Source organism: Harpia harpyja, chromosome 16 (assembly GCF_026419915.1).
Source record: "Harpia harpyja isolate bHarHar1 chromosome 16, bHarHar1 primary haplotype, whole genome shotgun sequence".
In the NCBI taxonomy this organism is placed as follows: domain Eukaryota; kingdom Metazoa; phylum Chordata; class Aves; order Accipitriformes; family Accipitridae; genus Harpia; species Harpia harpyja.
Genome location: NC_068955.1, coordinates 8,632,953 through 8,649,753, shown reverse-complemented (window position 1 = coordinate 8,649,753; position 16,801 = coordinate 8,632,953). Strand labels below are relative to the sequence as shown.

The following is a 16,801-nucleotide window of genomic DNA, read 5'->3' as shown; positions in this document are numbered from 1 at the left end:
GCTGCAAGTTGCAAGTTCTTGGTAGAAGCTATTTACTGTTCTCCCGGTTCCCATGTTTGGCTGGGCATCAGACCCTCCAGGGCTTTCCTCAAACCAGGAATGTTCTGCTTTCAACAACGTGCTTTTAAACAAGAGATTAAAATAAACGCAGCCTAAGTTAAAAAAGTTCACTCTCCCCAGTGTCCGTCATTATCCTCCGCGGATTCTTGCTCTGTAATTACCTTTATAACCCACGGGTACCTACCGGTGCTAGTTCTGGGACCAGCAGCAGGCTGAAAACTTCCAGCCTCTCCCCGTGGCCTTCTCCTAAAGGCCCGGAGGAACACCGGTACCAATATCTACCGGGGTGGTGTCGCGTTTCTGCGTGGTAGCGAGGGAAGAAGCTCCCGGGGAGACGCCCCGCGCAACCCCACTCCACAGACCGCGCGGAGAGCCAGTCTCAAGCGACAGCGGGGCTGGCCCGCGCCCGGCCCGCGCTGCCGCCGCGCTCCTCCCCTGCGCTCCCGCGCAGGACGCCCCTCGCCGGGGCCGGGGCCGGGGCCGGGGCCGGGACGGCCCGCGCTGTGCTGCCAGCCCCAGCCCCTGGTGCAGGAGCGCTGAGGCGGGCAGAGCGCGCGGCCGCTGCCGGCGGGAGACGGACGGCCCCGCCCCCGGCCCCTCCCTCCTCCCCTTCCCCCTCCCCCTCCCCCTCCTTCCCGCAGGGGACCCGCGCGCCTGCGCGGGGCTCCCGTCGCGTCATGTGACCCCGCTCGACGGGAGGGGTCTGCTCGGTGCCCCAGAAGGCGGGTCGCGTGGACAGCGACACGCGCGTCGTATCACGTGCGCGTCACGTGACGCCGTCCCAGGACGATGATGTCAGTGGCTGCCGGTCACGTGATCCTTGCCTACGCGCAGTGGGGCCGGGTGCAGATGGCGGACGCTGAGGCTGAGGCGGCTCCGCGGCCCGAGATGCAGCGGCTGGTGGCGGCGCTCCGAGCCCGCCTCTGGCAGCTGCAGACGGAGCTGCGTGAGCAGGAGGTGTCGGAGGCTTCGTCCCGCGCCTACTGCCGGGGCTTCTGCCAGGTAGGGGCCGGGCAGGGGTGGGCCGCGGCGCGGGCTGCAGGCCGGGTTGCCGGGGCCAGGGCGGGCCCGGCGGCCCTACCTCCGCCGCGGTACGCGCCCAGCGCTGCCGGCAGCGAAGGGCTGCCGTTCCGCGGGCCTCCGCTCGCTCCTCCGGAGCTGCCGCGGCGCGGCCCGGGGCTCGCAGCGGCGTGCGCCGCTGCCGAGTGGGGATGTGCGCGCCCTGCCCGACGGGGTGCCCCGCGGGCGCTCCGCTGCCAGCCTGGGGCCGGGCCCGTTGCACCGAGGGAGTCGATCGCCTTTGGGCCACGGCAGCGCCTCGGGCCTGGACAGCTGGTGGCCCCGGGAGGTTCTTGGGGCAGGCGGGCCGCCCCGCGTTTTCTCGGTGCGGTCTTGGCTCGGTTCCTAGACCTCTGCCGTTCTGTTCTTTACCTGCCTCGGGATCAAAACTATGTGTTCCGCCTGGATTGAGATCTGCTGTGGCATAAACAATGCTTGCTGGTTTGCGAAGGCCTGCAGTTCACATAAGTCATGAATGAGCTGCTGTGGTCCAATGATCTTGCTTGAATACTTGCTTAATGCAACTTAGGCTAAGGACCAGCAATTTCTGAATGGAGCCACTAACTTCCAGAAGAAGAGCTGAACTTGATTAAAGTCGCAGTGATGGAGATAACTTATTCTTAAACTCTTTCAGTGGTTAATTAGTGTTTGCTTCCCCCACAGCATCATTTACTGTGAGCTCTAAGGTTGAATAATTGTTAGGTTGCTGGGTTGGAGAGCCATCCCTGTTGAATCTGAAAAGATTATGGTTTCTAAAATAAAAAATAAAAAAATCTGTTTTACAAGCTAGTTTAACCACACCTCAGCTGATACAGCCACTGCGTTTGAATGGTGAGTGGCAAAACTGGATGCCAAATGAGACAAAAAATCCTACTGCTGCGTTACAGTTAAGTGATATTACCCTTCACAGTATTCCATTTTACATCCACAGGCTGTGTACTTTGCCATATCGTTCTGGGAGAATGTTTAGCTCATTGCTTACCGAAACAAAAGGAGGAGTTTATTTGTTAGGTTTCAAAACTCCTGCTTCTCAAACTGTAGGATGCTGCTGCTGTTGTGTACTGCTATGTATGTCCCAAGTTAAGCATACTGTTAAGATCTGTGACCTCACCTTTACACGAGGTCTTTATAATGTCTGTGACTTTCTCCATGTTTCAGGTTTTGCTAAAACTGTTTCCACTGGCATTCATTGCATCAGCACATTGAAACAAATATTCAGCTAACACTTAGTAGAGGTTGTCAAGATGATCAATATATGTAGATGTCCAGTCACCTGGATTAGATTGGTACAGATAAAGCTTTAGAGGTACTTGATCAGTGGAGTTTGATGGAAGACAGTTCTGTTACCTAAAAAACAAACAAACAAACCCTAAATCCTCTCCCACAAAAAATGCAGATCTCTTTAGGTCTTTGTGCTGTCTTTGAATGGTAGTCTCGTTTTAGAACACTGTGATAGATAGTACAGATAAAAATGAAAAAGATCTGTCTTGTGTTGCCATCAGTTTGGGACATTTCTGATTGTTATGACTGTACACCAAGAGATACAACGGAAAACATGAAATTGCTAATCTGTTGTGCAGCAACTTCAATGGAGTATGAATTTGTGATGTCATTGTGCAGTCAAACCACTGTGGTTAGGATGTAAGTTTACACCTCGGTTTCTCCTTCTGACTGGGCATGTTTGTCAATGTTGCGCAGAGTTTGAGTGATAAAACTTAAAAATAACTTAAGATCTGCCCCTAAGTGAAATTTAAGGAGCTCAACTTAATTTTGTATTAACGACTTGGAGGGAACCACTGGTATCTTGTCATAAGCTTATTAAACTACAGCAGAGCATGCCTAGAGAGAAGCTAAATTTAACTGGGCTTAAATACGATCTTGGGAAGCAGTTGCAGTGAGGGTAGCTGAAATGTTTTGGGGTAGCGATGGATTTGCCATCCTGTGTGTACGTGTGTGGCATGGTCCTGAAAGGTGCTCTGTTTTGTTGTGGAAGTTACCAAGGCTGTTGGGACACAACAAACTGTGAACCAAATCAGTAGCTTTCCTATGCTTTGAGCTGTCTGGATGCTACATTTTACTACACGTAAACTTGTGCTGCCACGTGCAGCTTTCCAGTAGCTCTTCTTGGGAGTGATGTTGGATGGCACAATTTCCTTGAAGATCCCTATTTTTGAACAGGGGAGTAAGATTACTGTCCAGGATAACACAGCAAAGAAACTCTTGAAGCCTAAATAGCGGGTTGATTCTGCACCTTTATATTGTACAAATGTGAATGCTTTGCATATTCACCTTACGAAAAACATATCTGTTGGGGAGCTCAATATGTACCCAAACAGCCAACTAGAATGAACAGTGTGTGTGTGTTTGAGGGTGCACTATCGTAAATATGAAGAACAGTTATCAGTGAAGCAGGGGTTGTAGGACATCAGAGCATCCCATCTGCCAACACCCAGAACCTGTTGGCTTGCTGAAATTATTGAAGGTGACACAGTTGAGGACTGTCAGTTGCAATCAGGTATGTTTAAGAAGAGGTAGAAGTTGGTTTTTTTTCTTTAACAGAGACTTAAAGCTGTAGTAACAGGTCAGGCAACCTGGACATGTTTAAATTGGTTCTGAGCAAAAAATTGATGCTTCAGAAGAAATGCAGCTAAGCAGGTATTCCAGCATTGCAGGACATGAGAATCTATGCAGTGTTGAGGACCTAGGCTGGTCTGTAGATTACACAGTAGGTGCATGTGTGTGGCCTCTGCTCTTCTCCCCCCACTTGCCAATTAGATGTGTTGCTGTAGTCAAAGGAAAGAGGATAGAATAAAGTGTAAGTGGATGTGTGTTAACCAGACTTAAAATGTTTGAATACGCTCTTCAGGTAATTAGACTGTAAGGTAGTATTTGCTTACAAAATTGTCACTTGACTGTTCGTTAAGCATGTAGATTATTTATTTCTGACAAGTTAAAAATTATCTAATTTTATCTTGTATATAGACTGCCAGGAAAAGTCTGTAGTGGACTATTAAAACTTATATTGCTTGTGAAATAGCAGAAGGGCTTTTAAGAGCCATTGTAATAACAGTTACTATGTTTTGCTTATTTGTCAGTATGCTAATACTAATAGCATAATAATGTTCAAAACTACATATCTTTGAAGTTCAAGCTCTTAATAACTCTCTTGCCTTGAATCTGTCTTATACGCCAAAACCATCATTGCTCATCTATTTGGGGAGAAGTTTCTGATAAATGGCTGCTCAACAAATTGCTAATACAGCTGTAGGACTTCGATCTCAATGCTAGGATTGCACTCAAGCAAGGGTACAGTGTTTTCTAGTAAGTTTATTTAATCTTAGGAAATATTCTACCATGTTTTATGGTTTACACAGACTTGATAGTTTATGATCTAAGTCTGTGTCAAAATAATTGAGTCCTAAATTTGCCTTTTTAAATAGATTGGTTTTAATGGATGTATTTTTATAAAAGTGCAGAGCTTTGTATGTTTGATCTTCTATTTCTGTAGTCACTATAATGATAGCATTACTGCTGGGTTTACTAAACAGATGATTTATGATAGTCATCAGTTGAGTATCTCTAGGCATTACAGCTTGACAGCCTTAATGCTTCTAATGCCATATATAATTTGAGTTATATTATCAAATCCTTCATTAATCTGTTAGAGAAGCACTTAGACCAGTTAGTTACTAGTCATTCATAGCTTCTGCTAATGATCTTTGTGCTGTGTTTAAGGATTACTTCTGTAAACTTCCAATCTTCCTTTCCCACACCCTCCTTATGTCTTTGTTAATATTGTGTGGGTTTTTGGAAAGTTTGTAACTTTCATTCACCTAGGCATTATATTACTGATACTGAGTTCTGAGAGAATAATTTACAAAACGGTCTTGATTTTTACTGATTCTTAGATGGTATTTTTTATAGATTTTTTTTTTTCTTAAATATCACACATGGTTGTGCCAGTCTAGTGGATATCTGCATATTTTTTTTTTACCCTAGGACTTATATTGTATAGTTAGATCACTGACATAACACCAGATAGTCCACAAAATAGTGTGTAGCTGGCTACTTACTTATTGCTGTGTTGGAAGTTAGGCTTCGTCTTAGAAGCTTCTGGCCATTATGATGACTGCACTTGGCTTTGTAAGCTCATTGTAGAGTCTGTTCAGTAGTGTCCTCCTTCCAGTCATAATCTGATATGATCATGTGTTTGTTTAAGTTGTTAAAATAAATTGGTTGTGTCAGAGTCCCAACTTGAAGTGAAGTAATTTGAAGCCTGGTATGACCTGATCATCCTCTTAGGACAATTTGGCTTGTATTGAATTATAGGGTGGGGCACTCTGAGCTTTTTTTTCATGCAGTCTTGGCCCTAGGGTTCCACAAAGTATAGTCTTTTTCATTGTTTTTTGTTTTCTTTGCAGCTGGCCTTAATCAAGATTGGTACCTTGTTTGGTCTAGGGAGGGTGCAACATGAGAGAGGGATTGTAACTGGTAAGAACACAAGCATAACTGGTCTGGAGTTGTAGGAGTGCGTGCATACGGAGAAGGGATGGTACTTGTGAAGCTGTTAGTAGAGCTAAGGTGTCCTTAGCTCAGTGCCCTGCCTTGCTCTCAATATTACTTCATAACCTGTAGGAAAATAACATGGTAGTGTAGTGAAGTTTTAAAAGGTTGGGAGATACTACTGTCATCCCCATGCTGATTTTTGAAACTTATTTTGATTTCTCTTAAAACTGGCTAGGTTTTACATTGCTTCTTCAGTACGGTGCCAGGATAATGTAGGATTGCTATGGTCAAGTAGTAAAATCTAAGGTAATTTTGCATTTGAAAAATGACTACATAACGGTCCAGTCTGGGTTTTGTGTCCTCTTCATGTTTGTTGTATGGGTAATGCATATATCTTTAAAATACTATAGCTGGAATAATGTTCTTAACCTTGAACATCTTCCCTATTTTTCTGCATTCTCACTAGTAATAAAGATTCCAGTGTTACATATGTGGTTCTGTCTCTGTGGCAGTTGTACAAAAGAAGCTGAGTGCAGAATTTCTCCCTGGATTTTTAACTTAACAGTTCACATTTCTGCCAATTGCATCTAGCTTGCTCCCCAGTAGAAATTCTGATAACTTTATCAAGGGAGAACTTCTGTTGACGAGAAAAGCTACCATTTTTAAATTTCCTTCTGAGTAAAAACTTCTCACTTCCCGTATTCTTCCACTGTATATGCTTGATATTGCATATTGATACTTGTTTTTTAGACACAAGTACGTTATGAGAACTTCTAATGATAACTTATTTTCTTTCAGACACTACTTCAGTATGCTGGCAGTCGGGGTGCATCGGAACATATTTTACCTTTTTTGGAAGTATATCGAATCTCCATCCAAAGCTTTGCTAATGCACGACCTTACTTGACTACAGAATGTGAAGATGTTCTTTTGGTACTTGGCAGGCTAGTGCTGTAAGTTTTAAGTTGGTACATTAATATTTAAAAAAAAAAAAAAGGAACTGTACTTTATAAATGAAAGGGCAAGCTGTTGAAATAGTGTAATGCTTAATTTGACAACTGTGTTTATGATTTATTATCTAGTAAATGTCTTTAGTACTTTTTTTAATCATACCACGAAAATATACTTGAGCATTTTGTTAATTAATGTGAACAAGGCTTTGTTCTTCTGTATTTGGATAATCATGCAGGTATTAGGAAGGTTCTGTTCTTTCTTAAACATTCTGAAAATTATTATTATTATATTCTGTAGAAGAAGCTTAGTGTGGTCCTCATTAAACAGAAGCTTTAATATTAGACCATGCATGGATTAATAAATCTGTATCACTTGCTCTGCGGTTGCTGCTTTTGTGTGTCCTTTCCCAAGGTAGTTCCGAACATGTCCCTTTCTGAAAAGGATAAGCTGGTTTGTATTTATGGCAATCTAAGTTGTGCATGTGGGCTGTTGCAATAGGATAGCAAAACAGAGTAGAGTAATTCAACCTGAGCTCTTTGACAACTCTTTGTAGACAGGACTTAAAGCACAGCAATTCTTCAAACAAAAGAGAGAACTATTTTGCAGTCCATCAGCTAAGTTGGAATAGTAGTTCCCCAAAGAGTGTTTTAAGTGCAAAGCAGCTATTTGTAATTGAAGAGTGTAGCCTGAGGGCTTTCACATACATCGGAGTATAATCAGTTACTAGGCAGAGCCTGAGAAGGATAACTTGATGCCTTGCTCATTCCTTGCTGGTAAGGTTTCATTCTAGGGGGGAGGGTGAAGATCTAGAACCTTGAATGTAAAGATCATTATAGAATAATAGCAATTCTGTGACAGTTTTTCAGTGGGCTATTTTTTCTTTGTTATTAGTAGCTTACTTGCTTTGTGGGCTGAATTCAAGTGTTCTTTTTGAGAAGGATTTTGCAATGAACTCCTTGGTCAAATGCTTTTTTTGTAATGTACTAACTTGCAATATAAATCAACAGCTCGGAACCAGGTATCTCCATATGATGCCTTCAATTTTTTTTTTTTTTTTTTCTTAGAGAAATATGTGAACTAGGAGTGGGTTTTTTTGTTTGTTTTTCTTAAACCTTCTGTCAAGAAGGGAAAACGTGTGAAATCAGGAAGTCTTAACTTCTTAACATGGAAACTGAAGACTTAAACTGCTAAATCATTTACCTGGTATATGATACATATATTTTTGGCAAAATATCTTAATTGCTTTGGCACACTGTCCCTTTATGGATACAGTATTCTCATCTTCATCATATTATCATTAATTAGCTTGTGTATTCTGCTGTTTCTTACTCATGTCATTTAAAAATTTTGTCTTTCACTGTCTTTCTATGCAGGTCATCCATACCTGGAGTACTTTCTATATATTTTGCCACTGTTGTATACTTTGGGGCAGGAATCCCAATTCTGTGTCAAAATTGCTTATCAAAATTGCTTTTCTCTTGGGAAAAATTAGAATATTCTGCTTCTGCTAATATGGTTTCTTCCATCTTTCAGTGTAAGGAGTTTGTTTGCTGTTGCTTGTATATTGAGAAAACTTTGTGGTGGAGGACAGTAGAGAGGCTGACTTGCTGGAATCTCCCCTGTTCTTGTTATGATTACATTTGAGAGGAATCTAAAGAATGAGAAAGATGAGTGAGGTTGCAGATAGGGTGAGGTAAATGGCATACCTAACTCAACTCTCCCGTGTTTTCTTCTACATAAGAGTTTCCAAGGGAGGGAGAAAGAAGTTAGAGCAGGGAATTAAAGATAAAAATTAAGTTCCATGAGAGAGGAAGACTATTACCTGGTTAAGGATGTGAAAGTGTACTGTTCCCCTGTAACTGTGATTTTTGGGGAGACAACTGGGTTACCCACAGCTGTCGTACACGCTATGTATTTTCAGACTTGAACCCTGATGAGAAATGAAAAGAACAAGCTTCCTCTTTCAAAGCAAAAGTGCTCTACTTACTATTGAAATCCTCCTTGCCTTCCAACATCCCTTCTGGAGAGGGGGGAAAGAACTTCCTCCTCCTGACATCCTTCTTAGCAGGGTGAGCCAGTAAGAGCAAAACTCAATATACTATGGTTTTCTCTGCCTCCTGACCAGGTCAATTTTGTGTTCACAGTAAATCTGACATGACGTAGAGTCTGTGCCCTCCTTAAGAAACATGAGGCTGATGCAGTGTGAGACCTTGTTGGTCCACTGTCTAACCTTAGGATATAAAAGGAAAGCTTGGAGTGGTTGCTCTTGTAGGTTACAGATTTGGCAAATGATTGTGGAGAAACAGGAATGTTCTTCTTTGTGACGAGCGAGGGAAGTCAAGCAGTCGACTCAATGTGAGTGATAAAGCAAGCTTCAGCTTTACTGCAAAACCTTCACATATTTATAACACAAAGTTATATCTTATACATACTTGTCCTACAATCATTGGCTTAGCTATATACTTGTCTTACAATCATTGGCTTAGCTCTAAAGGTTACATTATCATACTCCTCCTACTTGCGGTTACTGCCTTCGTGCCTGGGCCCGGGTTCCATCCTGTTTTTCTTATACAGTACTTCCTTATCTACACAGTACAAGGTCAGTATGATCTTCTTTTCTTCCTTGTCAGCATGACTCGGAATTTTCCATCGCGGCCTAGTCTGGCTTTATGTCCAGATTGGTAGAACAAAGCTCCTCCATGGAGCCATGACCGCGCTCCCTCAGCCATTCTCCAACACTTCTTGGCCGTGGCCATGAAGGGACATAACCTGCTTTGGTCAAGTTGGAACTCAGACTGCTTGTTTCCACAGCCACAAAGCACAACACATTCCCCTCACCCCCCAATATTACTATACCAAACATATTGCCTCTATAGAAGAATTAATAAAGAATTAGCCATATCAATGGTGTCTTTCACTGAGATTTGGTTAGCTGGCTATCCTTGCAAATCTTAGGAAGCCCTTGAAGCTGATTGTTCACTTGAGCTTCTGCAGGTGCTTTTTTTCTGAGGATACTGTAGCGGGGGGGGAGGGTGTCATTCCTGTTACCATTAGTATGAAAATTTTACTTTCATCTGAAAATAGTTTATATGGTCCTAAGATTAATAGATTAAAGTTTTAAAAGTAGAAAGAATTGTTTCTAGTTCACATTGTGTTTGCTAGTAGCTAATATTTGACCGCTTTCTACCTTTTCCCATTTGCTGTGACAGCACTGGTCTGAAAGGAAGTTTACCATTTCTACATCTTCAAGAAGGTGTTTATATGCTTTTTCAACCATAAAAAGAAAAAGGAGATCTGAATGTCATCTGGTCTAAGTAGCAAAACTGGATTCATCTGATAAGACCAGTCTGCCTCAAACTTCTTGAGCTGTATCTCACCTACTGGTTGTACCTACTGAGTCTAACACATGTTGCTTCCAGGAGCGGTGTACTTGCTTTCCATAACACCTCTGTGAGGAGGCACATGGGGCAGTTTGTCTGTCTAACAAAGCATTTCTCAACCTAATAAACTGTTGTAATTTGATTCACTAACTTGCATTTACCACTCTGCTGTCTATCATTAAGAGCTAGCTCAAATCTTAACAAATGCAGGATAAGTCCTGGCAACAAGTGAACTATTCCTGCTGATCATCCGATGTATAATTAGTAATCTTTTTAATTCTAAGAAGCTTAGGATAAGATAAGTTTTCTAATACAATCTAAAGATGAACACAATTCTGAAAGCTTTTAAAATTTACTTTTAAAAATTTCTTTCTTGAAATAATAGTGAATGAGGTGTAAAGTGATTACAGAATAATTGTATGCAAATAATCTGTTGATTTTGGCCTAGAGTTGTTCCTTCCAAAATGAAGAAATTCAAATCTAGGAGACCTTCTCCTAAAAGATATTTTGAAGTTGAGTGTTTCAGATCAATGATTTTTTTAATAATGGAAGCATTCAAGCACCAGTTACAGTTTATTTGCAGAAATTGTGATTAAAGTTTGGAATTGGTTTTTGTGTAAGTAAGAATTGTGGTGGTACTGGTAGAGTTGGGTAGAAAGGCTTGACTTTATGAAGTGGTCCTGGTATTTTGATTTGTGGTCTTAGCCATGATACCTAAATTCCGTTTAGTTGCATTACAGTAAAGAAATGGGCTTTCAGGGATAGAGGTGCATTTTGAAGTATTGTGTAATAAGGACCAAAAGGAAGAATTAAGCTGAATGGCCATTTCTCCCTCTTGCCAGTAGAGAAGTCTGGCTAGTCTTTATGCAGCTGTGTTTGAGTCAATTCTTACACAAAAACTTAGGCAATTGACTTAGAATTCTATTTTTCTGCCAAGGAAATTGTAATTGGAATATCTGGATATTACTTTTGCAGTTGTGCTCTAAGTTGTTTTATGTGGTGGCTATACACACGGAGCTCCAGATTTCTAATGGAGTAATTTCAAGCTAGAGTGCTTGGTGTTGCGATCCTGAGGAAGACTTAAGGACTCACAACAAAAGAATTTGCGGTTTTTGGTTCAGCTCAGTCCTGTGGTCCCACAACAGATGATAACTCTTGAAGCATAAATTCAGCCTCTTGTCTTCATAGACTGTCATCTCACTCTGTATACACAATGCTTTGAAAATCTACTTTCAGATCTTTTTCACTGTCCAAGTAGCACCTTAAGGGTTAAGTACAGAAAAGTGATTTGTAAAACCTTGCTTTGCCATTTTGTTTAAACCTGGTATTTTATATAATCAATATCATATATATATATATATGAAAAAGTAATATTCTAGAAAAAGTATTCGTGGGAATTAAAAGAGTGGAAGTAGATGGGATTGGTTGACTGAAAATGAGGTGTGCATCAAAAGACTTTTCAAAAGCACATTAACCGTGAAGTTTGCAAATGTTTTATTTGATGAAAAGAGTCTCTGTATGACATGCATGAAAATTAGACATGTACCTAGTGGGGATTTTTTGTTGGGTTTGTTTTTTTTTTTTCTTATGTTAAAATAGAGTTCAGCTGCTGTGAGACTGTGTAAAGTTGGTTTTGATAGTCTAGTAGCAACCACCTGGGTCTAGACATCTGGACTGGTGAATTAACTTGTATTGCCAAGCTTGAGTACAATACAAGGGAGAAGTAAGTCCTGATTATTTTATAATATTGAGACCTATGACAGTTGGAATATCTGGTGATCCTGTTGCCCACTTTTTCATGGACGTAGTAATGACTGAGATTCTAGTGTCTGATGATGTGAATAATTACTGGATGACAGTGATGAAGGCTATCATATTTTCTGCATAATAGTGTTTAGAGCTTTTGCAGGTCTAAACCTCTATTTAAAGGAACAGGATTGGCCAGTGAAGGCAAACTTCTGAAATGTGAAAAAGGTGGCCAGATGTTAATTCATTATTTGTCCATTTGATCTTGTTTATGTATATGACTGCTGAATCTGGCTAAAAACTGATTAGGCATAGCATTTTGCAGGTAACTGTTCAATGTATTTATTTATCAAGAGTCAGGAGGAAGGGGGAAAGGAAAGCGATTCTTTTTGGGTACTAAGCAGTTTTGAAACTCATGTTTGCTTTATGGTCATCTCTTCTTTTTCCCCTTCCCCAAGTTCAGCTCTTCTGTCTATGGTAAGACTGAATGTGTTGTCCTGTCATTCTTCTATTTAGTATTTGGGAGTGGAGTTTTTGAAGAAAAAAATAGCATGAGTTGGAACTAACAATGTGGATGTAGCTTATAGCAATTATTCAGTGCATTTATTACATGCAGAGTCTTAGACTAGTTTTCTTTCCTTATATTGCCGTGACTTATGAGAAGATTTTTGCTGTGTGTAAATCTTGTGAATCTCTAGACAGTGTCATAGTTAACGTGTTTAGTTTGATTAGGTCAAATTGTTCTGTGCAGCAGCTGGGTTTTAGGTAATCCATATGTCCCGTACAAGGTTAGATAGCCCCTGTTTGAGAACAATATAGGCAGTAGTCCTGCCATTGCTTTGTCTCCTAGAAAACAGTGATTCTTGTTCTCCAAGACTTTTCCCTGAAATGAGGTGGATATGCTAAATACATACAGTTGTTTCCTTTTTGTTTTTGAAAAGGGATAGCATTGACCCAATGGTCTAAATGAGGGAATATCAAGTAGGTCTTGCTTTCCTCTGCTTCTGTTTTTGGAATATGAACTTATGTATGGAATAGATAGGTCTCAAATTTGCTGGATGTTTCAGAGATGTTAAAACTTTCTGAACCCTTCCCACTTTCCTAAATTTTCATTTGGAAAACCTGATACACAGCAGAAGTTCACATACCACTGTGATGGGGCTGACTCATACTAACATTAATTGTTACATCCCATTTTCAACTGTGTCAACAAACTTTCCTGGGTGTGAAATCAAGACTGGGTGACTAGTGTCCTATTTTTAAGCAGGACCTTGGCTTAATGAAGAAATAAGGGGATGTTCTCCACTTGTGTTGTGTAGATAACTGAGCTACCCAAATACAGCAGCTCCATGAATTAATGAACTGGGAATTTTACAATCTGATCTGTTTAAGTCTGACTTTGAACATCTTTTGTATGCATATCAATGTGGGTGAGGTTTTTTTGCTTTGGTAAGCTCTTGAGCTTGTTGCTGTTCGCACCATAGGTATTTGAATGCTTCCCCTCCCCCCATGCTATCAAAGACTCATAAGCTATTTCTAGGAATCTATTCTGCGGGTCTGTTTCTGTACTGATGCTCTTCTTGACATCGCTTCTCAGTCTGTTGCTTTTAGGATACTGCTAGGGATCTGTTCTCTAGGTCCATTTCTGTGCTGATGCATGGGTCTTCTGTCAAGCTGTTCTTCAGTTTTACTTTCTTATATATGTCAGATCTGAAACTTTAAGGTAGGTAAAGCTGGCTTTCATTCTCACTCTAGGCAAAGATACCATGCTGGGATCAAATGAGTTTTATTCAGAATGGATATTAGGATTCCTTTGTGAGAGGAAAGAGCAGAAATTCTGTAATGCAACGTTCCTGAGCCATGTTGAACAGACTATTTTGGATTATAAGAGTAGCTGCAATCTTATCCTAGCAAGATTGTGCATAGTAAAAAGCACTCTCCATATGATGACTCATTCCTGATTCTAGGGCTGTTTCTGGCCTTCAACTGATTTGTGCAGTCAAACATGTTTCAATGTTACTGTCATTTCTTATCTGAATGCTAAGTAAAATGTGCCACAGATGTTATTTAATGTAATGACAGAATGTGTTCAGGTAGCTTGCTTACTTGCCTCTTACTTTTCCAGGAGTTGTTTTGAGCTACTGCTTTCAATTCCTGAAAGTGAATTGCCGCATGAGGTGTGGTTAGGATTCCATCAGTCCATACAGGTAAGTGTTCTGAATTTCTTTTTTCCAATTTGCATATTAAAAAAAAAAAAGGCAGCTGTTATGCTCCTTTTCTTCTACCCTTGCCCTGAATTCCACCTGTCCTGTATTGCTGTTATCTAGGCAGCAAGAATTTCTGAGCAGCAAAAGACTAACTGCAAGAGTGGTATTGGCAGCCCTAGGCCCAACAGCAGATTTATGACTGCACGATCAATGGCAACTGCAGCAAGAGAACTGTAGCAAATCTTGATCTATCTAATGGTTTGTGTGAGAGTAAGACTGAGTTAGATGGAGTGATGTAACAGCTCTGAAGTATTACTTTGAAGGTGACTAAAAAAGCTTTTGTGGAGATCTGAGTGGTAAGTTAGTGTCGATTCCTGATTTGAGAGGGATGAAAATAGTAGGACAGGTCTTTAGTCCAGGTGGTTCCTAGAAGTGTTTCTTCTGAGGTGGTGCTGAAACAAGCTCATAATACTACTACTCGTACACTCAAATGAAGATGGCTCTTGTAGGCTATGTAGGAGGAAGAGATGTTTTCAAGGTTTTAGTCTGGAGGTAGTACCCAGCTGACTGCAAGGACTTGTGTTCTTTGTGGAGCTGAAAGACAGGAGTGGTAGTCTTGCTGTGTTTATACTAATAGACCCTTCCAGGATGAGGGACTGATCTGTTGCTATTGCCTGTTCTGGCTTTAACTGTGACTGATGAAGTTGGAAGCTAGTAGCAGTTATAAGTTACTGAAGTAAAGACTTTGGCTGGATGTAGTTGGAAGTAAGTGAACTTAGACCTTACAGCTGTCCTTGTGCAGACCTTGCCACAAGTCCTTATACCTCTGTGACTGAGGATTTCCTCAGTCTGTGAGGCTTGGCTGCTGCTGCTGCAGTAGCTCTGAAGATGCAGGTGTAGAGGTTCTGAAGGAGCTTCTACTTTTGTTTCACCCGCAGTCAGGGAAATTGCAGGTCCGGAAACTCTTCAGTAGACTGAAGGTGAATAAACCTGGCACTTTATACTGAGAGAAACAGACTAGTAGAGCTTTGTAGTCCTGCTAGTAGTGGTAGAGACAGAGGTGGTCTGTGGCTGGTGACTTCAGGTGTGGACAGACCTCTTTTTCCTGAAATATCATGGAATGCTTACTATCATAGCAACCCTAAAAACAGTTGGGTGTGGCATGTACTTGGCAGTAGAAAGAAGCGCAGTAGGTACAGTTTAGATCCTATGGTCTTAGTGGTGTCAAAGATGTGTCCTTTATTTTGAGGGCTGGTGCATAAGTCCTGTGACTCCCTTAGTGACTACAGCAGATCATAGTGGCCATTGCAGCACCCCAGAACCAAGTTTGAAGGTATATCAGTTTATTTTGACAATACCCAGCTATGCCATCTATTACACACAGTCTGTAACTATTAGCCATGGTGTTGCAGATGCTAGATCTGTGCTCTCAACCCATTCATTTTTGGGGATGCCGCAAATAAGTGGGTCAGCCACAGGTTCATCTTTTGTGTTAGAGCTGATGGAAGAAGTTGAAACTTACAAGGTAGCCCTTAAATTCACTAATCCGGTCGTCCTTGGACAAGGAGGAGTGAATCATAGAATACCAGGTTGGAAAGGACCTCAAGGATCATCTGGTCCAACCTTTCTTGGCAAAAACACAGTCTAGACAAGATGGCCCAGCACCCTGTCCAGCTGAATCTTAGAAGTGTCCAACATTGGTGTTGTGGTTTAACCCCAGCCAGCAGCTAAGCACCACGCAGCTGCTCACTCACTTCCCCCACACACACCCAGTGGGATGGGGGAGAAAATCAGGAAAAGAAGTAAAACTCATGGGTTGAGATGAGAATGGTTTAATAGAACAGAAAAGAAGAAACTGATAATGATAACACTAATAAAATGACAATAGTAATAATAAAAGGATTGGAATATACAAATGATGCACAATGCAATTGCTCACCACCCACTGACTGATGCCCAGTTAGTCCCCGATGGGCGATCCCCCCTGCCCCCACTCCCCCCAGTTTATATATTAGATGTGATGTCACATGGTATGGAATACCCCATTGGCCAGTTTGGGTCAGCTGCCCTGGCTGTGTTCCCTCCCAACTTCTTGTGCCCCTCCAGCTTTCTTGCTGGCTGGGCATGAGAAGCTGAAAAATCCTTGACTTGAGACTAAACATTTCTTAGCAACAACTGAAAACATCAGTGTTATCAACATTCTTCTCATACTGAACTCAAAAACATAGCACTGTACCAGCTACTAGGAAGACAATTAACTCTATCCCAGCTGAAAACAGGACAGTTGGGTAATCCGTCACTTCCCTGGGGAGATTATTCCAATGGCTGATTGTTCTCATTGTGAAAATTTTTCCTCTTGTGTCCAATTGGAATCTCCCCAGGAGTAACTTGTACCCATTACTCCTCATCTTTTCTTTATGACTCCTTGTAAAAAGGGAGTCTCAGTCTTTGTAACCACCCTTTAAATACTGGAACATGGTGATAAGGCCTCCCCTAAGCCTTATGAGCTTATCATACACTTAAAAGGCATATAATAAGTTTGTAACTGAAATGGCCTAGACCTGAAACAAGATGTTCTCATATTCAGAGTATGGGAGGGCATATACAGGCTTTTTCCCATTATAGCAGAGGTATAAAGCAGCTCTAAGAATTACTAGCATTTAACTGGAGGGATCTGCAACAAGAATTCTTGTTACCAAGGAGAATCAGTAACAAGCACGTGTGTTTCTAGGTTTTGAAGCAAGTGATCGAGCTTTGATACCTCTGTCCGTAGAGAGCAAGTTTTTAGTCAGATGAGATGCCTTTATTCAGGCTGAATATGTTGGAAGGAAACCATTAAATTCGAGAGGTAGAAGGGTGACACAAGCCCAGATCTCTCATGTCAACTTT

General features: G+C 41.6%; 1 protein-coding gene across 2 annotated transcripts in view; it reads left to right on the top strand.

The window, feature by feature from the left end:
• The first annotated feature begins 828 nt into the window (after positions 1-828).
• The window catches only part of RLF (RLF zinc finger), a 53,180-nt gene continuing 37,207 nt past the window's right edge, over positions 829-16,801 (top strand). Inside the window, exons 1-3 of one of the 2 annotated variants that reach the window (XM_052810654.1) lie at positions 829-1,062; positions 6,424-6,578; positions 13,831-13,912. In XM_052810654.1, coding sequence (XP_052666614.1) covers positions 850-1,062; positions 6,424-6,578; positions 13,831-13,912 — 450 coding nt within the window. In that variant the 5' untranslated portion in view covers positions 829-849. Of the gene's footprint in view, positions 1,063-5,540; positions 5,611-6,423; positions 6,579-13,830; positions 13,913-16,801 lie in introns of both variants that reach the window. The other variant, XM_052810655.1, reaches the window with a different exon arrangement.